Source organism: Protopterus annectens, chromosome 11.part0, assembly GCF_019279795.1.
Source record: "Protopterus annectens isolate FY-2018-M chromosome 11.part0, PAN1.0, whole genome shotgun sequence".
Taxonomy (NCBI): Eukaryota; Metazoa; Chordata; order Ceratodontiformes; family Protopteridae; genus Protopterus; species Protopterus annectens.
Window position 1 is genome coordinate 831,910,871 of NC_056745.1, and position 25,747 is coordinate 831,936,617.

Sequence of the window (25,747 nt, forward strand, 5' to 3'; positions counted from 1 at the left end):
AACAACAAAGCATTTTTTGACTAAAAAAACTCAATGCCATATAACAGCAAGAGACCTCCAAACCTCAAACCATACAGGAAAAAACACCACACTTTAAAACCAATGTGCTGAACACTCACAGCCATTAACAGTAAACAACACACCTCATACACCTGTACTAGGTGCCTCTATCATCAGGCACACTGACATCACATTCACCAAGCTTAACGAGGTGAGGGTCACAGTGTGCAGCCTGTCAGGCACTACGACCAGCCACATAACACAAACACTCAAGTAACTCCAAGGCAAGTACAGGTATGACTCAGTCAATGTCCATGCTGGTGTGAATGACCTGACACATACCTCCCTGGACTACATGACATGAGACAGTAAGGAGCTCTCTGAGCATGTAGCCCAAGACAGTATGACCCTGACCTTGAGTAGCATCTTATCCTCACCAAGAACGATGCCACAATATCAAGGCACGATGATCCCTTCCAACAATTGACTGACATACTGGTGTCATTCACAGGTGTGCCAATGCCTGTCATCTTGGGGTGGTATGCTTTGCTAGGGACAGCTTGCACCTGTCACCCCTGGCCTATTGGATTTTGGCGGAGGCTCTTGCTACACCCATAGTGCCTGTATTAGGCAAGGCTCATAAGGCAAACCCACATCCATTTGTATCACAAAAAATGAGGAAGTAAGAGTGATGCTACTCAACACCAGAAGTCTAGACCTCAGGATACACGCACTCAAAAACCCTACTTAGCATTATGGACATCGATATCTGTGCAGTAACATGGTTTCCCAGGAACACACCAGCACTACCAAGTTATAGCTGTTACCATTCTTGTCGGCCCCAACACTTGAACAAAGGAGGGGGAGTATCAATATTCAACGCAGATTCCCACACCTCCACATTGGTGGCAAAGTACCACATAGGTGTTAGGCCATTGAGTACAGAAGACGTAATTGGGGACCTGGGGAACAAACATGATAGCAGTCTGTCATTTGTCAACCACATGGCCAACGTGGATTGAAAGACATGTTATATAGCCCAGCTAATCATGATGGGATTCACATTTACGGCAGGGGAGGTCATTGTGCCTCTTTACTCATCCATCATCAAGCCTATAATTGAGTACAATGCACCTTTTGGGATGTACCTAACCAGACACGTCCAGCAACTGATAAAGCCCAACAGTACCTCGTCAGGAGGATCAAAGGGCTCAAACAGATGCCATATGCTGCCCAGTTAAAGGAATTCCAGCTGGACTCAGTGGCATACTGCCTGTTCAGAGGCAATCTGTGCCTGCCATATACAGCCATGTCCAACCCAGACGTAATGAACATGCTGCACCTCAGGAAATCAAAGTCCCATACAGCCACACGCTCAGGAGACCTGAAACAGCACTGACATAAATAGGACATGCTGGAGGGGCATATTCCTAACCCAGAGGCTCACTTCACTCTGTAATGAACTCACAGTACAGGTTAGGCAGAGTCCCTCATTGACTCTCTTCCATAGAGATCTGGATGAGTGGATGGAGATCATAGTTGTACCCCAGGTATCACTTCTATGTCACGGTTAGACAAAGGCACAGTATACTAACCTTGTAAAAGGGCATAGCAGCATATAATTTAATTGGGTGGCGAGAGACAAACACATTCTACTAGGCTTATCAATGCCCTAGGGCAAATAGCCTAGTATGAACCTATGAACCTATGCACCTATGTGTACTGCTACAGTACTTCTGCCATATGTTGCATGTGTGTGTGTTGTGGGGGATGTACAGGTAATGGCCAGATATTTCTGCACAGGCAACACGTCTGAAACACTCTGGGTGTTCATCCCTACATACTGTATGTGTGTTGCCATCCAACCCTGTGATGTGGACACACATTACTCAGCCTGGATATACATATCCCAACAACACCACAAGCACAGTACACTACCTTGCTATGTATGCATGTAATTACACAGTTATTCACTAGTTAGGTCTGTGATGCTATCCATGCAGCCCACTGGACCAGTGGAAGCCACAACACACACTGCTGGCCCCTTTGCAAAAGCTTACCACAGACATCCCACATAGTGCATGTACTGTGCACACACATATCTAACCCAGACCATATGCACATCACTTATTTATCCTGTCCAGTAGACTACAGATACAGGCACATTGTATAACAATAGCAGGAGGCTACTGCAGCACAGGGCAGATTCACATGAAGGCAAGGCATCTGTGGTCAGCAGTGTTAAGATGCTTCACATTCACCAAATGCACAGATATTGGCAACATTGTTGCAGACAGTTTAGGTGCAGGTACCCCCCCCCCAGTCTCCTACACAAGTGGAATTAGTTATCACAGATGACTGTAACCTCCCTATCCTCTCACATGTGCAGGTGAGGGCCACCCTCAACATTGCAGGACACATAGCATCACTGTTACAAAATGATATCCCTGGATGTGTGCTATGTTCACCCCTGGAGGACATAGCACCACATTACAGACTGATATTAATCCCTGGCCATACTACAGGATATGTACCTGAACAGTGCCATACATACACAGTGGCCCCACACCAATGAGGAGGAACCTCTACTGCCCCTTTGAACTACTGCATCATATGCACAACTGGCCTTGTGTTCTAAGCTATGGAAGTTTTAAGTATGGCAACATGTACAGCAATATTACATATGTATATATTTCAGGACTATGTACACACAACCTATCTCATGGACATACCTATAGATTTTGAACTATGATACATTTGGAGGTGTCACAGTATACACAGGATTAACCTGCTACTTTGCATTACCTGTGTTTGTGGCAGCTGTTGCTGTGTCAGTGGTACTGCTTGCTGTTTGCTGCTGCTGCTGGTTTTGCTGCTGGCTGTCTTTATATTTATTTTATTTCTCTCTCTGTCTCTCTCTTTCTCTGTAGGTTTTGTGCAATGAATGTATTGCATGAGTGGAGTGTGGGTACTCGATGCTTTTGTAGGTATCTGCATAGGTCCATGTGATGGCCTCTGCACCAATTGTAAGGCAGCATTTGCTAATTGCATGCAGCCAGGTGTGTACTGATTGCATGTCTCACTGATTTCAGGACACTGCTATAAAAGGGTATGTGAGATAGGCGTTGCCCTTTCAGACTGTAAGGGCGTGGACCATGCTGGGTATGCTGTTGACAGTGTTCTGTGAGTGTGAAGGTTAGTACATCTCCCATGCTTCATGCTGTGTTGTAGATTCAGGTTGCTGCATTTCTCTCGCCTGTTCCCTGTAGTGAGTGTGTATGCATACTGACACCTATGACTATATTTCATATGTATTGCTATATATATATATATATATATATATATATATATATATATATATATATGTGTGTACATATACATACTTTCATATATGTACATTAGCTGACATTATGACATGCTTTGGGTAGTAGACTTCCTACTATTACATGTTCTACTTATTTAGCACTATATTCCTGTAAGAGAGTCATGTCTTGCTGGTAGGTCATACAGACTAGTGTTACAATGGTCTTGTGGTAGGGCCTACTAGTATGCTTGTATTTTGCTTTCAAATTGAGTACAGGGTCTATCAATCAAAGTGCTGGAGGCACCTTTCAGCAGTAAAGGGGTTAGTAGGTCTCACAGGAGTCAGGCTGTGTTGCAGATTCTGGCTGCTGCATTTATCTTCACTGTTTCCTGTAGTGAGTGTGTATGGATACTGACACCTACGACTATATTTCATATGTATTAATATATATTTATATATATGTATGTGTACATATACATACCTTCTTATGTGTACATTACCTTACATTATTATGTACAAGCTAACAATTAGCAGTGCTGTTTCTGTTAACACTGAACTAGTGTGGGAATCCAGTAATTCGGCCATTAAAACTCTACCTGAAATGCTTTGGGTAGTACACCTCCTATATTGCCTTTATATTGATTCCTACTATTACATGTTATATTTATTTTAGCACTATGTTCTCGCATGGCAGTCATGGCTTAGTGGTAGGTCATACAGACTAATGTTACCAAGGTCCTAGGTTCGAGACTGGCAGTGGGAATTTATTTTTCTTTCCAGGTTTTCAAAATGAGTACAAGACCTGTCAATCAAAGTGCCATAAAGGCACTTTTAAGCACTTAAAACCAGGTCTGCGCTGCGTTTGCTGAGCTCACTTGCATGCACTAGCGGTGAGCTCGGCACACAAGACACCGCTATTTTCTTTGAAAGAAAAGAAGGGGTGACAGGAAAGTGGTGAAAAAGGGGTCACAGAGGGTAAGACAGTAGGGAAACAAGCGTGGGGTTTGCAGGAAGGATGTGGGTAAGGCCCATAGATGCCCATGTCTTTAGCAGCAACAGCTGTGTATTTCTATGTATTTTGGTGGGACATTTGAAACCTTCCACCCCTGAGAGGTGTCAGGACATTAATATTTGTTGTAAAGCCAACTGTAATTAACAGTTTCAATGTCCAGCGGACATGTGTGCGACATGGACAGCTATGTATGGGGCGTAATTTTTTTGTGGGTACAGAGTGCCTTTTTTTTTTTTTTCAGGTGAGAGTGGTATGTCAGGTGAAGGAAGTCGGTATAGTTGGGGAGGTAGGTTGGGTAGGTTAATAGACAAGACAGACAAGACGCATACAGGGGCGGTGTATGACACAAGTGGGGGGGTTACACAATTGACGGGGACGGAGGTTGGGATATCCAAGGCGCATGAGCCCACAGATGGCAACAGTGGAACTGATATCCCCACCCATAGGCAGTTGCCACTGTTCCTTCACAGCCCAGGACGGGGCTGTGCTGGGGGCTGTGCAGGTGGGACAACGGGCATGCCCGTAAGCTGTGCCACCCGAGCCTCGAGCTGGCGTAGGGGCCCAAGAACAGAGTCTTGGATCTCCCTTCGCACCACAGACCGGACACCTTGGAGGGTGAGTGGACGTACTCCTCCGGCCACGCTTGCAGAGGGGGGACGTGCCCCATCCCCTGCAGCGCTTCCACCCGAAGGTGGCACAGGGCCACCGGAGGAGGGTCCAGCCTGGGCACTAGTGCCAGGTGCAGTCGCCAGCTGAGGTGGGTCCGCTGGGACCTGCCTTCCCAAGCGTTCTAGATTTGTGGGTATGTTATGTTAGTTTGGGTTAGTGGCATATTATTCCATTCCAATTAGTTGTAACAGCATGCATTGGTATTCCCATTAAACAAACACCCAGATATTAACACCATTGAACAACGGGCATATCAATATCACATGCATTATTTGAACGGAAATACACAATCAAACAACATGCAGGGTTGATTAATGGCAACAGGCCATCAGGTTTGCAGGTATGAACAGGGCACATGCACAAACAGACATGCATATATTTGTGAACAGGACAAATGTCCATGGTTAATGAAATGTTCACATACCAATATTTAGTGAGTGTTTTCATTTGCAATTATAGGGTGGGGTGGAGAAAGAAAATGATGACACATTCATAAGTTATACATTGATATACATTTGTAATAGGTACACAATTAACTTGAGGCTGAAGTTTCAAAATGATTTTTATTTGACTGTCATGCTATACCTGTTACAGATACATCACTATCCTAGTTATTTTGAATTTGATCAGATACATCATCCTGCTACACTTCGATGACAGGACAGGGGACAACTATGGCTGTTTAGTTTGTCAGACAATCATTCATTCTATCTGCAAATTGTTTACTGTCATCACCATATACAGATTTTGGCTTAAACATTCAAGATTCAGACACACTGAAATCAGTTTGGGATGTTAATTTGTAATTCCCACATGTATTTAGTTCTGTGGAGACACACTCAGGCTTATATATTCGGGGGTTATTACTACTTTATTTATTGATACATGACCCTTTCTGTCACTCTCACACATCCTGCAATTTCACAGTTCAGATTGGTACTTCTATTCTTTGTTCACATATTCGACCTGTGGTGATTCAAACGCTTTCCAGCAGCCTCAATTCTGTCATGATTCAGCATTTCAACAGGGGATATATCTCACATGTGATTACCTCGGATTCTGAAGCTGTACTCTTGAGACTACTGCAGGTTATACTATATTTAATTAATGGTTTGACATCTGTATTACAGCACTATTCATTTCTATCAATTATATTTCCAGTTACACTTGCATACTGCTGAACTTGTTGCAGCCATACCTGCAGACTTTCACTTCTTGCTTGCACATTATATTTCTTTTAATCAATACAGTGCAGTGTTCTGATACGTACTACACTATAATATTTATTTACAAGTACTATGTGGGGTTACTAACCTGCATGGTGGCGCAGCCGCACCCCCTCTTGGTCATCGCCTTCGGTTCGCAGAGCGGACACCTGCAGCTGTAATACAAAACAAATAATATTGGAATACACATCTCCATGGTATCAGCTAGTTGAATTCCTTACATACATAAGTAAAATGTAACTTACTCAGTAGTGGGGCGTTGGGCGTATCCGGGCCTCCTGGATCCATTGGGTCAACTGGTCTTGCTTACGCCGCTTCAGGTCCGCATGGTGGTGACGGACCTGCTCACCAGTGCGTGGTATGCCAGTAGCACTAGTAAGATCATGAGCCAACTGGTCCCATGCCTCCGCCCTGTGCGCTCCCCATGAGACCTGGCCCTGCATGAGTTGGGCCTCATGATGGTGAACTAGGAGCCAGACCATGTATCTGGACTCCTAAACGCCCCACCGCTGTGCTCGAAAGCAACGTCCCTCCCCTACTCCACTCATTCTGCCTGCAGGTCTGTTCTACAATCAGTTCTGCTGTGTATTCCCGCCTATGGGGCTTATATATGCCGATTTTCCCGCACATTTCTATGATTGGCCGTTTTGGAATTGTATCTACTTCACAGAAACTGCTTTATCATGCTCCATTCTGGATTATATCCTATATATATGCTATTTATGCATTTCTAAGTACTGCTGTCATGGCTTAGTGGTTTAGTACCTTGACTCTAGTGCATGGTATCATGGGTTCGAATCTGACCACTGATTTTTAATTTTCAAGACTGTCTAGAAATGAGTTGAGGACCTGTCAAACATGCCAAAAGCACTTTTAAGCACTTAAAACCAGGTCTGCGCTCGTTTGCGCGGAGCTAACGCATGCGCACTGGCAGTTAGCTTGTGGGAGCGGCGCGCAAACGGTTTGCGCTGGGATAAACCTTAATTGGCTGGTGACACACATGTTAAGCTGAGCACAGCTAGTTGCACACAGTTTGAGCCTGTTAAACCAGTGCTTAGCTACGGGCAAGCAATTTGCAGCTTTTTAAACACTACTCAGCTACAAGCACTCTGTCTCACTGCAGCTTAGCTATCAGTACATTTCTAAATATTTTTATTATTGTGTTACTTCAAAATATATGCTCCATTTCATTCCATTTTACAAAAGGGTATACTTTTACATTTGTACAATACTGTCAGGGGCCTTTTTAGTGCTTATTTACAAAAAAAAAAAAAAAAAAGGTTGTTGTGTGGGCTCGAACCCTGCCTGCCTACTCTTAAGCCGGCAACTCTACCGCTAAGCTATTTCTCCTTGGCTTACTTTGCATATTTAGTTCTCATATCCTTCTTCACTGCCTGCTAACTGCAATTGCGCTAGTAGCACACCCGTATACACGAGCGCACACAGTAGCACACATTTACGGGTTTTAAAAAAAATAAAACAGTTTTTATTTTCATTTTATAGCATCTGTTCACTTTGTACACTGATGGTCTGTGGGGGAATGTGTTGTGTAGTGTGTTTATTTACATTTCCATGGCCTCTCTCGTGGCTGTTTACTTTCAGCCATTCTACACTTCGGGGGGCGTGTCCGCATGCAGGGCTTAGCCTACGGACACGCCCCCTACTCTCTTACACGGACCGTGTAAGAGTTACAGTGTGATTCAGCATGCCTCATGCACCTCATGCATATGCATGACATGCTGACATCACACCGTTTAACTGCAGCCTCCATGTAAGAGTTATAACTCTTACACGGAGGCTTCCTGAATCTGGCCCATTGTCAAAACCATGTATTAAATCAGTGCAGGTCTCTTGAAGGATGTCACCCCTCTGGGGAGTTTATTATGGCATCAAGTTTGTCACCTGTAAACTTATGTCAACCATAAATCCTTAACATTAGCTTTGACTACCAAGAATTAAATGTCCAAGAGGAGTGGCCCTAACACTTACCCCTGGGGTACACCATTGGTGACAGATCTTTTGAAGTAGGTAGTTAACACCCACCCTTCCTTTCAAAGCAACACTGGTGAGCTAATCTGCCATCCAGTGAGTTGCATTTAGTTGCAAGACTACTACCTACAATACCAAGTATGTGTTACGTGATGGTGTCAAACCATTTGAGAGATCGAGATTTTGTCCTCAGAGAGTCTGCTCATTTCCTATATTCTTATTTAGGAATTCAAAAATTATCCTTTCCATAGACCTAAGGAAGACGCTGGTTAGGCTTATGGGTCTGTTAACTACCCAAGTCCCATGAAGCCCCACCTTTGTGCACAGAAATGATTTTTGCTGTTCAACATTCATCTGGTATGAAGCTTTTTTAGGCCGATATTGAATAGCTTCTGTATGGGGATCAGAAAGTCATGTTTCAGGCTGACCAGTAAGTACCCTGATGCATTAACTGATCTCACAGACATAATGGTCTTGGCCTTGTAACAGTGCTGCCACACCAATTCAGCCACTCGAGCACACTTCTGTTTCATGTCTTCTGCACCCCCAAGAATCCAAAAAAATTTTAATAAACATTTAAACAAGGTTCCCTCATTATGGCACCTTGTTTACTTCAATTAAGGCACTACATTTCTAAATGACAGAACTGGCAAGGGATGTTAGGGTGATGGTACTTGCCAGAACAGTGTCATCCCTTATGTACCCCTAGGTTGGTTTACATCAGTGAGTAAGAGGAATATTAAGTTATGCTAACGCTTCAAACCCAAACTCCAAAACACAGATGATGGAGTTTGTCTGCCCTAGACTGGTCACCCATTAGTGATTAAATTAAGCTTGTACTGAAGACAGAAGCCCAACAGATGCTCTAACAGAACGGTTATGAACAATCACTTCTGCACACATTCAGAAAGCAGAAATTCCTACACAGGTAAAAAAAGGTCATGAACACCAACATCAAGTATCATTTTTTTTTCTTTCTTTGCACATTCTTCTAATCTGCCTAAATAGTAATGCAATCATTTTTTGACACAAACACTGAATATATTTATAGATTTTCTAAAATCTTGGTATTTTAAAACAGTTTACCACACACAAGATTTGGATACACAACTAACTTACCTGCATCTGGTTTGTTCAAGTCATAAATTCGGAGTACTTTGTCTTGGCCACCAGTCAACAGAGAACTGCTATCCTGTAAGAAGAAAAAAATATATATTACTAAAAACAAACTTTTAAAATGCTGTCATCATTTTTATGAAGGAATATCAAATGAGGAAGAAATTTCCAAGATATGCAATTTGGGTAGGTGACATGCGTAAAACAACCAAATGTCAATAAATAAATACTCCATGTTATTAAACAGGGAAAAAATGGACATTGTTATTGTCAAAAATGTACAAAGGCTATAAATATTCAAACTGGTGACAAACTGAACTTTTTCTATATGTAATCTTGTTTTCAGTAGGTAGCTGCCAGTGTTATCACATGTGAATACACAACAATACCACCAAAGCAGAAATGTCAAAGCAGACAAACAACTCAAAAGATACAGTACTCAATCTAGCTGAATCGTGTCAGCAGATTCTCCGTAACAGACCACCAAGCTGGAGGTTTTATCTGGGAAAAAAGAAAGTTATACTGCTTCTGGAAAGCACAGTTCAAGGCAAACACAAAATGCAGAAAATTGCCAGTGCTACAAGTTAACACAACTAAAAAGGATGAAAAACAGGCATTGTACTAACTGATTAAGAGACAGACATCTGTAAGCAAGAAGGCAACTAAAATTGCAATATGCACGTGGGCTGAAAAAAATACCAGAGAGAGGAAAAATATTTAAAAAGGAAAGCAAACATTCTCATGAACCACACGACAGAGAAATGAGGAGATGGACTACTTAGGAAAGGGAGCGAATACTGAACACAAAGCACAGGGTGATCTGTTGCAGGGAGTATGGCATAGGTATTATTCCCATACAGATGTACTTGCTCAAGTTTAGTAATGGATGCTAGAGAAGGAGAATGACAGCATACAAAGTACAGGCATTGAAATATATACACTTCTGAATACTTGGGACAGTTTTTTCCACATTTCATTGAATGTTTGAATTAATAATGTTAAATACTAGCTCTACAATAGATCCACAGCAGACAAAAGGACTATGAGGGCCTGCACTCCTGAGTGTGTCATCCTTCCGAAGACATGTTAAACCAAGGTCCCATCTGCTTGATGGATGTAAAAGATTCCATGGCACCTATTGAAAAGGGTAGTGATCTTTTATTTACATACGTATTTACAGATTTATACAACAGTTTTAAACTACTTTCATATTTTACATACAACTTCCTACTTCTATAGTTTTACAGCAACCCTCTTTTCAATAACCATAATCTAATTCTTTAATATGACAATATACAATTTCCATTAAACATTAATTCATTTCATAATACCCATGCTACGTAAAACATTTTATCTAAATCTATTTTCAGTTTTACATTTTCAAAATATTCATATTCAATGTCCATATTTATATCCTCAATTTGATATTTTCAAAAATATCTCCATGCATAATTTATTCAACAGCTTAACTCTCACATAAGAAATGTTCTATTTCTCCTCGTCCACAATGCAAACATATTCTTTTACTTTTCTTTTTATGTGGCATATTTGCCTTAACTGGTAATTTCTTTATTGCCAATCTCCACAAAAAAATATTCGCATTCAACATTAGTTACACCACATGTTTCTTTAATTGCTTTAATCTTTACTTCTGGTATATTTTCCTATGGACTGATACTGGTAATATTATTATACCAGTTTTATTATATTTTTTACACAATCCATTTTTATTTTCCATATTCTTATCTTTTTTTAATTCTCTATTTCTTCATCAAGACATTTTGTTCTTATTTCTTGTACCTCCTCCAAATCCCTTATACTTCAATACATTTATCACTAATCTCATTTTTTCATTCAACCATTTCAGTACTTCATATAAATTTAATGAAGCAGCATGAACTATTGAATTTATCATACCTAAATCAATTTAATCTTGATCCCCGTATAAAGAAGAATACATCTAGTAAAAGCTTTACATATCCTCCAGAAATCATGACAACACTGGATAAACCTTTCCTATTAACAATTAAACACTTTTTCATGCTAGTCTATACGTTTTCCATAAAATACAAAATATCTTTTAGTTCCTTCATCTCCCACTCCTTATTTTCTTTAACAAAATTTATCCCCAAAGCAGATACTTCTTTCATAGAAAATTGTATAGCTATTTTTATCAATTATTCCTTTACACTTTTCATTACGCGTCTTATCAGTTTCTTTTAAACTTTTAACTAAATATATAACTTCTCCCATCCCTCCATCTCTCTTTTTAGTTGCCCTCCATCTTTCTATTTTTAGTTATAATATGTGACATCATAACTGGATTTCAGCTTCCATTTGAATCTTACAATCTTGCACTCTTCATTTTCTGGTTTACCAAACTATTGTACTCTTAACTAAACAAAAATACTACTCATTGGACATCCTTCTTTTATACCATTATTCATATTTCTTTCTTTACTTAACCATCCACTGACTAAAATCCTTACTTTATTATTCTTATAAGCTGTTTTATACACTTGCTTGATTATACATATCCAATATTTTCTACAATATAGCATGCTATATTGAATCAAATGCTTTATTAATATCACACAAGGTTAATATTCTCTATATCTAGAATTTCTCACTATAGCTAATTTTTGGCACAGTTTTCCTTTTATGCCATACACACTTTACTCCATTATGGATCACATATCATTCTCAAATCTCTTTAGTATTGTTTTCATAAATATCTTATAGTCTGTATTTAAAAATATTGATCTACAGTTTTTAATTCTCTCTCTTCCTTTTCCATATAAATTTTAATACTCCACAACACAATTCCTTACATTTTAATCCTTCAGCAGTTAACCATTCACTGACAATCTGCCATTTTCAACATTTTTACACATTTCAAACTCAACACCATCAGGACCAGATGCAGATTTCACATTTAAACACTTTTTCAAATTCATACAATGGGATCTCTCTTTCAAATTAATCTGTTCTCAACATTTGACTTTTTTTTTTAACCAAAATATTTCTTCCACATACCTTACAATTCACAATCTGTTAATGATTTTTCTTTATATAACCTTCTTTACCTCTACCTTCTATAACTACTATCCTCCATCACCGCCTTGCTTAAATAAGGTGAAGCTTCCTCTTTTATTCCTTGTTTATGCAACAATTCTCTAATGTTCTCATAATTCTTTTCCTTCTCAATCTTTATTTTCTAAATTATACACGTGTATTTCGGCATATTCCTGTTTTCCCAACGTAGATTACTTTTATAGTAATCTACCATTCCAACCAATTAGAATTCCTGCATACTAATATGATCCTTCCATAATTGCTCAATATCTTTTTTCATTCCATTCCTTTTCATTTAGTCTTTTTATACATTTTCCTAGCTTATATACTCTTTAAGGCATATTTCAATTGCCAAATCATCTATAAAACCTGTTGCAATAGTTTATTTCATTACACACATTCCTTCAGATACCAAAAAATAACTCAAAGTCCATTTTTTTATTCCATACAACTAGGTTTCCCATTTTATTACTTCCATTTTTTAAACATATTTTCCTGATTTCTATCTCCCCTTAAGATATAACTGAAATCTCCTGTAATTATTATATCCATGTTTACAAATACATAATCCAATATTTTCCAAAATAGATTCACCTTTCTTTACTCTATCTTCCTCCTGGTAACAATCTGCCCATTCTTGAAAACATCCTATCCTGGTTCTCCCACAAAATACCATATGAGACACTTATCCTTGGTGATGTCAACATTGACTGGTCCAAACTCACAACTGACTCCCCCCAACTCAGTACCCACCTACACAGCTTCCACCAACTTATAACATCTCCCACTCGCTTCCATAAAAATTCCACCTCCAGCTCCATCACAGACTGGATCCTTACCAATTCCCCCCACCAATACCACAACCCCACTACCTTATCTGACTCCCTCAGTGATCATCTCCCTACCACCATCTTAAGACATTACTCCCATATTCCTAAACCCCATCTTATCAAAGACAGTCAAAAACTATCAACTTTCAATTCATCCCAATTTTAACTCCATTCTCCACAACATAGATTGGTCTATCCTATATCCTAAAACACCTCCCCCTAAATGATGCTGTAAGGACTATAAAAGCTTCTTCATGAGTACTCTAAACTCCTTAGCTACCTCTAGGACGATCAGAGTAAAATCAAATCATGCTCCCTGGCTCTCCAAGGAGACTAGGTCCCTTATGAAACAAAGAGATGGTGCTTGGAAAACCTGGACTAAAACTAAACCACTGCCTCTTCTTCAAAAATACAGGCAACTGAGGAACCTTGCAAAAAATACACAACTATTGACAAAAAGTTATACTATAGCTCCGCTCAGCTTAACAAATCCAATCCTTGAAAATTTTCGTCAACTCTCAACAACATCCTCTATCCTGGAAATCCATCTAATCCCCTCCCCATACCCTAACTCTTCCTCTCAGGAAACAGCTACCCTCCTGAATAAACACTATCTCTTCCATCCAAAATCTGGTAACCTCTAAGCCAAACTCTACTTCGACAACCACCCCTCCAAGTTCCACTAACACAACTTTGTTTTCATTTGAGCCAGTTCCCATTACTTACATCAAATCTCTACTACTCAAGCTAAAACTTTGCTCTCCTTCCACTGCCAATCTCCTACATTCCTCAAACTTGCTGCTGACTCAATTGCCTATCCTACATCTATACTCAACAAATCAATCTATTCTGGAATCTACTGTCCCCACCCTTTGGAAATCTTTTACTATCCCTCTACATAAAGGTGGAAACTCCACTGACCCCTCAAACTAACGACCCATTGCCATTCTGTCCCCCTCTCCAAGATATTAGAAAAATGTATTCACTCGCTTCTCCATCACCTCCTCATGCACCACTTACCCCTACCAAACATTGATTTCGTCCTCACCACAGCACCACCACTGCCCTCCTCTCCTTCACTCATATCATTGCAGAGACCCTAGACAACAATAAACTAATTTCCTGTCTCTTCCTAGATCTCTCCAAACTCCTCACCTTTCCTTCCCATCTCCATTGGTGTCCCCAATGCTCCATCTTGGGACCCCTTTTGTTTAACATCTTCACCAATGATCTTTACACCACATGCAAAATTTCCTCCCTTATTCAGTAGGCCGACAACTCTACACTTACATCCATCTCAAATAACATTCCTGAACTACACTCGCTGACACAAGCCCTACTATCCACTGAACAATGGCTCTCACGACCTACTGATCCTAAATCCCAAAAAGACCAAACTCCTACTTTTCCTTCCCAGTTCTCTTTCTCATCACAAAACCTCCTTTATTACATCTTCTAACAATACAACTAACCAACCTGACACCCACACAAAACTCTTGGGTCGTTATCGATGACGAACTAAAGTTCAACCTACACATACTCCAGTGTATAAAAACAACAAACCAGAAACTAGGTCTGCTATATCGGAACAAAAAATTCCTAACCCCTGAATCTAGACTTACCCTGGGCCAGGCACTCCTCTTCCCCTCCCTCTTATACGCCGCCCCCAGTTCTTACCAATACCCAGGCCTCGGCCGCCCCCAGTTCTTACCAATACCCAGGCCTCCACTCTAAACTCCAACAGACTTGCCATAAAATAGCCAGATTCATTACTACCTACCCATACAACTCACACCACTGCATTTCTTTAAACTCTTCAATGGCTTGAACTTCCCCAATTTATGCTATCTTATCAATTTCATATGCTACACTCTATTCTTTATAAAACCTCCTTCTGTCCATCTCTGTCTTCTTTAGGCTCCATCTACATTCCATCTCGGACCCTCCGTACTTCTAACCAACAATTACTTGATGTCTACCACCCAAAAAGGTCAGTAGGCAAACTACAAACACTCCCTTGCCCATGCTTCGAACAAACTTCCCCTTGACTTAAATTCAATCTCCCACACTTCACACTTTAAAAATGAACTAAAAGTTTATTTTCTCAATTCCAGGACCTGCCCTTGCCATGATCCCACCTAGTCTTCCTTCCCTTTACGTACCCTCAAAAGGTCCATACTTAGCACCTCATTACACCTTTCTCTCCAATGCGTCTACTATGCATTTGCATAATTTTATACAAACAAAAAAAAATTATTGTTGACTTACTGAATTATATCAATGTAGAATTATGTTACTAAGCTTCTTTTTAATGCAACTTTAACTTTATGCATGTAACCCAACATATGTGAATTTTTTGGCTATAACTATAATCAATATTGTTTAAAAATGTACTACTGGAGCTTTTCTCCTTGGATCTCCACTGAAAATGGGCCACAAGCCCAGTTAGACAAAACCGGTTAACAAATGTCAGTCAATAAGTAAATATATTTACTAACCACATATGCATATATTAATTATATTTTCTTGCAATTGAGTCTATAATTATCAATCTTTCCATTTTGACTAACATAACATTTTCATCACTCTTCTTACACAGAAATGCTATTCCTGAGCACTTTTTATCCCCCATCCCATATCCGTCTGTAGCCTTTCTTCATGTGTCAGGATTCTGATGTCTTCCAGAATTATTAAATCAACATCACATTTGTTACACCACTCAATTGCTATCATTCTAGTAATATTTTCATGCTATCAATATTCACAGAAAAATATTCCTTGCCCAGTTTCTTTGTTTAGGAAATACCATCCTGTAATAATTTCTTATAAAAAAAGCTTTATCCATTTTATTTATTTCCTTTGTATTAATAGCTTTAAGTTTTCTTTTCCATATTTAACTCATTTTACCAATGAGATTTTTTTTTAAGTCGCCTCCGAAAGACATGAGTAAATGGGCGTGCCTTTGCTGAAGGTTGGGAGTCGGGCTGGCAACTCAGCACCATAAAAATAGACTGCCAAATCATTAGCGAACCGGAGTTCAGCTGTGGCAACCCCTAACCGGGAAAAAGCCAAAAAGACAAACAACCAACGGGATTTTTTTACCCTCTTACCATTTTCCAACTTGTATCTTCATCACCAACTTCTGATTCTCTAATTTTTCTCCATTATGTTTCTCAGTATCTCCCCTTTTTCTGAAGTTTCATCTATCTCCATTATTTTTCGCTGCATCCCCCCCTTTTCTGAAGTTTCATCTATTTCTATCTTCAGTCCTTGCTTGCTCACTTTACTGTGATTTATAGTACTCGGCTCATTCTATTTTTCTTTACAATCCACCCATAAATATCCCTTTTTACATTTATAAACATTCAAGTTCACATTGTTTTGCTTCATGTCCTGTTTTACCACATCATTTCTTTTTATCTCAACTATTAGCTAAATGTCCTTTTCCACAAAAATACATCATCCTTGGTTGTCGCCAATATGTTACAACACCCCAGTTACCATCAATATTTATAATACTTTTAATGACATTCTGGAAATGGAAAAAAAAATGTACATATTCGAAGTCCCATGCACCATTCCATAAACCCCTCTTGTTAAACTTTTGAAATGTCTATTATTTCTTTATAAATTTTTTTTTTTAAATTTAAAATTCCACTTTAGTTTGAGACTGCATATAAACTTTACTGTTCTGAAAAATGCTCTTATTACATATTCACTACAAGGATTGTCTTTCATATTCGAAAAACTCTCTCCATACCTTGCGTACTCTCAAAGAAAATGTCACAAAATGTCTCTAATCAAAATAAATGCCCTTACCTCTTGAGCTTTTACACCCAAAGGTAAAATTAAATTGTCCCACACCTTGCATCTATTTTCTTACCAAATGTTTTTTTCACACTGTCTTCTCTATGTTCTTCCCACTCCTTGTGTGTCTGTTACGGTCCCCAAGTACATCATCTTTACTTTTCTGCCGCTTCCTTCTGTCTCTGTTTCTACATCCCCTTTCTCTGTTTTTCCACAATGCCCCCCCCCAAAACCTCTCTCCAGATCACTTTAGTTAAATCTTTAAGTATATCATCCCGCAACCCCCCCCCCCCCCCCAGTGGAGAGTTGTAACTATACACTCCTCTCTGGATGTCTCCTCAATCTGATCAAACCGCTTTCGTTGAAAAGCTTCCTTCAAATATTGTACGACTGTACTGGTTAGCGTATCAGAACCAGCATTTGCCTTTACTCCCTTCTGCTGCTGTTCCATCTTGTGCAGTGTCATCCCATCCGTTTCGGTCCTAGGAACAGAATGTGTACATGTGCTCATGCACAGCAACCCACTGAACCACACACCAATAAATGTATACACCAACAACACAATACAGCTTCATCACACGCAAACCAAAAAACAGTCTTTTATGGGAGGTGTTTTGTCCCCCACACCTGTACTTATATGCATTATCTTCAATATCATACAACTGTGAAAATAACTGAAAAGCTTCCACAAAATGGAACTGACAACAGTTCTACTACAATACCAAAACCATCAGTATATTACCCACACAGCAATGCTGTGCAGAAAAAATGCCTTGCTTCCTGTTACCAGTCACTAAATATTAGCTTACTACATGACAGCTTGCGCTGGTTATTATTTACGACAAGTTACATTCAGCCACCAGCCTACTACAGGGCAGTCCAGTTCTCAACATGATGTTATAACTCAGCAAGTCAAGGATAAATGCCATGCACTTTAGAAAACTTAACCACTGTAATTTCCAAAGGCACTACAAAGAGAGAAGATCAAGCTCTCCATGTGCATACCCAAGGTAGGAAAGATACTAGTTTTGTGAAATCTCAAATAAATGAGTCCCATTTCAGGGATAAAATAACTGACTTTACTACACACTAATTTTAACTAGCATCATTCTTTTGGTGGTGGGAGGAATCCAGTATGTATCAGCATGGTGTCTAGGGCTAAACAGGCTGGACTACATCAGAGACGGCTGCAGTTACAACATAAAAAGTTCTTCCGGTTAATCCAAAATCTAATTATTTGATGCCAAATCCAGCAGAAAAACAGAACTCCTAGCAATCCCGGCGGGTTGTAATAAATATGCATCATTACTGCCAATTAGACTTCCTCATCAATACCTACTGCTGGCCATGACATGCACTTAAAATCTAATTAATGTTTGATTGTATCAGGTCATATTCAGGGCTCTCTCTCTATACCTCAGAGCCAGAAGTAAAAGGTCTTCCTTTTTTAACCAGAAAAGATGCTAAATACGCTCAAAGCGGATTAAAATAAATGAAACACTGAAGCAGTACATCAACTCAAATATCAAGAGACAGGAAAAATGGAAGAGGCTTTACAGAGATATTCAGATTACCTGAAAAAACAGCAACAACTAGAGGTGGATATGAAGAAAAGGCTGGCTGAGTATGAGACTGCTCAAGACAACAAATTTCAAAAAATGGTAGAATTAAAGGGCAGAGCACGTAGAAAATCGGAGAAATCTGCTCTACCAAAGAAACTAGAAGTAACAGACAGTCTTATGAAAAGCATAGATATGCAACTGGACTGGTATTCCACAGCAGTAACTGTTAATTGAAAGGGCACATTGTGTGTATGCTACAAATATGGCCATGAGCAAACAGCAGACCTTTATTAGTAAAGATGCAAACAGAAGGAGGAGTTAATCCTGACAAAAAACTATGGCAAAAGGATAAAATTATTAAAAGTTGAAACCAGATGGTTTACGGTAAATTATTCACAACCAGGCAGAACAGAAAATATTATTTTAGTAATCAAAGAGCGCTAGGAGACTGTTGAGAGATTCAAGCTGCTGCATCCATCTTACTTCAGAATATATTTTCCTGGGGATCAAAGTTACAAAGTCATTGTCTGATGCAGAACAAGCTCACATATAAGGGGACTCTTGTTTCTCATTCTTCTTTTTTTTTTTTTTAGAACTTTATTTTTTATTGATTTTCACAAAAAACGTAAAATTTTCTAAATCATTTATACAATTAGAACTTAATACAAGTACAGACAATATAACTATAACAAAATTATGTACAATGCCCATAACATTAATCTACTTCAATTAAAATTCTTACATTTTATCCAGTAACGTTTTAAGCTTCATCCAAGATAATTTCTTTTGTGTTATTCTTGATGTTCTTGAAGCAAAAGTTAAGTTCTCTATTACATACAGTTTTGGCCAACAATAGAAACTCAGAAAATGAAAGAACTTTTTTGCTTTTCCATTTTACAGTAATACTTTTCCTTGCTATTGCCAAAAGAGACCAAAGGTTTCTCATTCTTCTAATAAAGCACATAGACAAGACTTTGCCAGTAACTTCACTGTTCCAAAGGAAAATACCTGATACAGAGAAAAGCACAGGAGTTGACCAGTAAGAATCAGAAACACTGTGGAAATGAACCAAAATTTGGAGATGAATAAAAGACCACAAGCAAAATGAAATTAGTGAATAAATGGGAGACTAAAAAGCATCAATCACATTTGTGAAATACAGCTATATAAGAATAATGGAAAGACTGGACTTTCATTGACTTTGTCAAACTTGTCGGGAACTCCAAGAAATCTGCCTTACTTCACATTATTAATGTTTGGAAGGACTCTGACGGAAGGGGAGGAGGAAGTTTTTTTTCCTTCATAGTACTTCTAACAAACTTTTCACAATATAAAACGCAAAAAAGGTGCCATATGTAATAGACAGGAATAATGACTTCTTATAATGGGGACTCACTTTAAATTGTCTTGGAATGTGAATGGTTTTGCAGGTACAGACAAAAAGGAAAGGGCACTTTAAATATTAAATGCACAGTGCAAATAGCAATGCTACAGGAGGCCCACTTGGAAAGAACTCAACGTGTGAATTTGATAAAAAAAAAAGTACTTCAAGATGCACATTATGCAGAATATCAGAGACAACAGAAAAGAGTTGAGCTTATAGTAATTGCCAGAGAAGCTCCAGTAGTGACAGAAGGGGAGAAAAAAGGTAATAATGGCAGATTTGTAAGGGGCTACTAGGGATAGGGATTATGCTAGCATGCATTTATATTCCATCTAAAGCTGCTGTTTTGGAGCAAAATGGGAAAGATCATCAGCTTTCAGCAGGGAATACTACTTCTAGATGGGTACTGAAACTTGATTTGCAACAGTGAAGATGTATCTGGGGGACCTAGAAGGGAATATAAAAAACAAAATGGTAGATTTCTAAAGAAATTTATGAGAGCATTTGGTTTGAAAGAAGTGAAATCACTAACAGGAAGCAAGATAATACAGTGGATATAAAAAGGTATACACACCCCTGTTGCCAGGGTTTTGCGACAAGAGAGACCACAATAAATCATTTCAAAACTTTTCCCACATTTAATGTGGTCTATAACCTGCACAATTCAACTGAAAAACAAATCTCTTAGGGGAAAAAATATATGTAAAAAAAAAACATACAATAAGCTGGTTGCATAAGTGTGCACACCCTTAAACTAAAACTTTGTTGAAGCACCTTTTGCTTTAATTACAACATTCAGTCTTCTTGGGTACACACCTGCCATCAATTAAAGAGACTCTGATCAACCCCAAATGAAGTTCAGCTGTCCTAGTACAAAATTTTACTCAATTGCCTGCTACAGCAAAAGCCATAGTTCGCAGAGTATTTACAAAGCAAGGGGATTGCATTGTTGAAAGGTATCAATCAGGAGAAGGGTACAAAAAAATGCTCACAGCATTGGATATACCATGGAACACAGTGAAGACAGTCATCAAAAAGTGGAGAAAATATGGGACAACAATGATGTTGCAAAGAACTGGACGTCCCTTCAAAATTAATGAAAAAAAGACAAGATGAAAACTGGTCAGGGAGGCTGCCAAGAGACCTACAGCAACACTGAAGAAGTTGCAGGAATTTCTGGCAAGTAATGGTTGTGTACTACATCTGACAACAATCTCCCGTATTCTCCATACGTCTGGCCTATGGGGTAGGGTTGCAAGCGGAAGCCTTTTCTTACACAGAAAAACATCCAGGCCCAGCTAGAATTTGCAAAACAGTACATAAAGTCTCCCAAAACCATGTGGGAAAAGGTGTTATGGTCTGATGAGACCAAGGCTGAAAGTTTCGGCCACAATTCCAAAAGGTACATTTGGCACAAAAACAACACTTTGCATCACCAAAAGAACACCATCCCCACAGTGAAGCATGGTATTGGCACTATCATGCTTTGGGGTTGCTTTTCTTCAGCTGGAACTGGGGATTTAGTCAAGGTGGAGTGAATCATGAACAGTTCCAAATACCAGTCACTTTTAGCCCAAAACCTTCAGGCATCTGCTAGAAAGATGAAGATGAAGAGGAATTTCACCTTTCAGCACGACAATGACTCCCATGTATACTTTCAAATCAACAAAAGAATGGCTTCACCAGAAGAATATTAAAGTTTTGGAATGGCCCAGCCACAACCCAGACCCAAATCCAATAGAAAATCCACGGGGTAACCTAAAGAGGGCTGTGCACAAGAAATGCCCTCAAAATCTGACAGATTTGGAGCACTTCTGCAAGGAAGAATGGGCAAATATTGCCAAGTCAAGATGTGCCATGCTGATAAACTAAAAGACGACTGAATGCTGTAATTAAATCAAAAGGTGCTTCAAGAGAGTATTAGTTAAGGGTGTGCACACTTATGCAACCAGCTTATTGTACGTTTATTTTCTATATTTTTCTCCAACAGATTTTTTTCAACTGAATTGTACAGGTTATAGGTCACATTAAAGGTGGGAAAAGTTTTGAAATTATTTATTGTGGTCTCATTTTTTTTTATATCACAAAAACTTGGCATTTTAACAGGGGTGTGTACACTTCCACTGTATTACTCCCCAAAGTGCAATAACTGGGCTAGACTTAATAGAGATTATATTTCACAAGAACATGATCATTTAATTGAGAACTTTAATATGCATCCAATAACGCTTTCAGATCATGCATCAATAATTACCAAGACAAAAATGCAGAGTGATGAAGTAAAAATGAAAAACTGGTGCTTCCCCACCTACCTGTTAAAAAGAGAGGAATTTAAGGAATGAGTAGTGTAAATTATCCAGAAGTTATTAAGGAAGATAGAAGTAACTCCAGATGTTCTAGCTAGTTAGTGGTATAAAATGAAGGCAGAGTTTAAAACTAGAGCAGAAATAAAAGAAAAAAGATCTTGTTAAAAAGAAACAAACCTTTCAATCTCTCTAAATAATTATTACAAAATAAGGGGAATCTCACAGAAGAGGAGGAGACGCAATTGCTGAGTGCTAAAGAGAAAACAAGGGGGCACCTGGATAATATGTAGGAGTTTAGAGAGATTGCTGTTAAGCAACCATTTCTTGACAGCTCCAGAGCACAAGGTACAACGACTTAGGCAACAGAAATTAGAAAGGGCTGTTGCCAAACACAGGCAGCAGAGAACTTGTAAAAGGTATTAAGAGATATGTTTGAAATTTTACAAAAAAAAAAAATTTTATATATATATATATATATATATATATATATATATATATATATATATATATATATATATATATATATATACACACATACACATATACACATATACATATATATATATATATATATATACACACACACACACACACACACACACACACACACACACACACACACACATACATAGAGAGAGAAGTGGGGAAGAAAAAAATCAAGAAAAAGCACAAATGGAAATATCTATGGAAGACTTCTATATGACAAGGTTAGAGGTAGGCGGCGGCTCAGCAACTAACAGTTAAGATAGGAGGGGAGGAGATGAGATAAAAATGATGTACAACTAGTCTCCAGGAATAGATGGCATTCTGGAAGTCAGGAGGGGAAAATGATGAGAATCTGGAAGATTTTGTTGAACATTATTTTAAAAGGAGGGGAGGCACCAAATTCCTGGAAAAAGGCCAGGGTAACATCTAGACAGTAAAGACTCATCTTTTTCCACCTTCATATAGTCCCATCTCAATTCTAAACTACGATTATAAAGTGTGTATTCTCCCACACCATTGCTAGGGAATGGAATAACCTCCCCCAAAGTATCTCCTCTGCACCATCCCATCTCACTTTAAGACATCACTAAAGTCACACCTCTTGCAATCATGGCTCTGTCCCTGTATCACATAAAATCTTTTCTGCTCTCCTCCTAACTTGCCACACCATCTCCTCACTGCTTACCCTCAGCTATTCTGTACTATTCAAATACTCCTCATCAGGAACTACTATCCTACAAACCATTTCTCACACTATGACATATCTCCCGAATAGCATGATTTTCCAGATTCCATTTCTTCATTTTTATGCTTTGTACTACCAATATGGAATTCAAAGTTTTCCTATCTATATACCAAGCTTGCTCAAACAAACTAAGGTACAAAAAATCTCCTTGATTGTATATATGCCACTGTATAGAAATTTTCTGTCATTCGTGGATTATGTGTTGTCATATAAAGACATGGAGCTCTTACTGTACATATGCCTCTGTACAGAAATTTGTTTTGTCATTTGTTGTATTTGTACTGTTATGTTATGGAGCTTTTCTCCCTGGGCCTCTGCTGTAAATGGACCTTGTTCCAGTCGGACTTTCCTGGTAAACAAATGTAAACTAAAAAGAAGTACGTCCATTTAATGGCTAAAATAGCAAAGGTGATGTTGTAATTATTAGGAATGGACCAATGTGGTTTTGTGGAGGGGGAGGCAAACATTTAGCACAATGATAATCTGGGGGAAGCAGAACGTAATAAAATACTGCTGTTATTGGTGGGTTTTTATATAGAAAAGCATTCAGAATAAACAGAGACTTTGTGAGTAGGTCATGGAAGCATTTACATTTCCTGATACAATAATAAGGTTAAAGGACAACCGCACCCACAAACTCAAAAAACTGACTACATGGGGTCTGGCATCGTGAAATAATTCTGACTGTTTAGTCTGCCTCTAAGTATCCCAGAATGCATGGTTTGTCTCCAAAAAACTGCATCAGATCTGCCACGTTTTCCCTAAAGCTCCTGTCACTGCACTGATTTTACAGGCATTCACCGCTGTGTTATAGTCACCTACATTTGGTTAAAATTTTAACCTTTTTCAATGACTACTTCAAAACACAAGCAGTGCAAATGCTACAGAACAGAACTGCAAAGTGCATTTTATTGCTCTGTCTTCTTAGAAATGCTAACTTGATTTCTTTTGTGAAAACTGAAATCTAGTCCAAGTTATCTCCCCTCTCCTTTCACACCTACCTTCTCTAGCTGTCAAAGAGCTAAGGGTAATTTGACCCATTATCTGCATGTGATTGACAGCTCACAGTAGGTGACCAGACTAATGTACTCTGTCAAATTTAGAACCAAGCTCCATAGCACTAGGAATAATCACTGTTTTGCAAAGCATCAAACTCCCACTTATTTTTCTTTCCTGTATGGTTAAATAGCCAACAAACGATGCACTACAAACACAAAATATTTCACAGATTTGCATGACACCACCCCACATGCTTTAAGTGGTAATCTAAGAAAATTACGGTATTACATACGTCTTGCATTCTGATGTAGTGTTGTCGATTAATTGTGGCAGACATCTGCTTATGTAAAAACATGCAATTAATGTCTATGGCATGGTCATTGCAAATTTATGCTGTTAGTTTTTGCAACTATTATGCTTCTGCCTTTACTTTGTCACATATCGGTAAGGCTCTTCAGAAAAAAGAGAGATTATAGTTTGACACTGTTGCTAGGTTAAGAGTGGGCTGGGCAAGGCAGCTCTGACATCACAATGTGGGAGGTCCACTAGTTCTTCTATACAGCATGCAAATCAGGCAAGGATTACATCACTTTGGGGGAGGAAACGTCCCGGTAGCTAGAGCAAGAGCTCTGGCAGGTGTGACATCATTTCAGAGCCAGTTAGAGCTTTTTCAACTTGTTTTTTTAAAGTGAAAGTAAAACAGTACGGAAAGGTAGGAAGCCTAACAGGGAAAACAGTTGAGTAAATTTGTTTTTAAAGCTGCATGGGGGATTTTTCGAGGCTGTATCAATGAACAGGGACTAAAAGAGACAGCAGGTTGAGCAATCTGCTTTAATATCCCATAGTTGCCCTTTAATTAGAAGGAAATAAGAGGAATTACGAGGGTTTCTCTGTAATTAAGTTGTGCCTGAACAGAGGAACCAGGCAGGGATGGCCTCTTTCCCTTTTATTTGCATTACACTTAGAATCACTGGCAAAGAAAATAAGGAAGTGAGAAATTCAGGGGTATAATCTGTATGGTGCTTAAGAAAAGTTGAAATTATTTGCAGATATCTGCACCCGAAGGAACCAGAAAAGAACTTGGAGATCTGTCTTTTTTTTGGGGGGGGATATAAAATTAGAGAGGATAAAACAAAGGCTATAGCTATAAACTGTGCCCACAGATAAATTGATCCAGCAATAATTTTATCACGTAACCACAAATGGTAAATATTTAAGAGTATGGATTAAAAAAATA

The 25,747-nt window shown here is 38.9% G+C and overlaps 1 protein-coding gene across 1 annotated transcript in view; it reads right to left on the bottom strand.

The window, feature by feature from the left end:
- Positions 1–25,747, bottom strand: part of LOC122815604 (serine/threonine kinase receptor associated protein) — a 399,436-nt gene that overhangs the window by 364,502 nt on the left and 9,187 nt on the right. Inside the window, exon 4 of the mRNA XM_044088241.1 lies at positions 9,320–9,392. Within this exon, the coding sequence (XP_043944176.1) occupies positions 9,320–9,392 (73 nt within the window). The remainder of the gene's footprint in view (positions 1–9,319; positions 9,393–25,747) is intronic.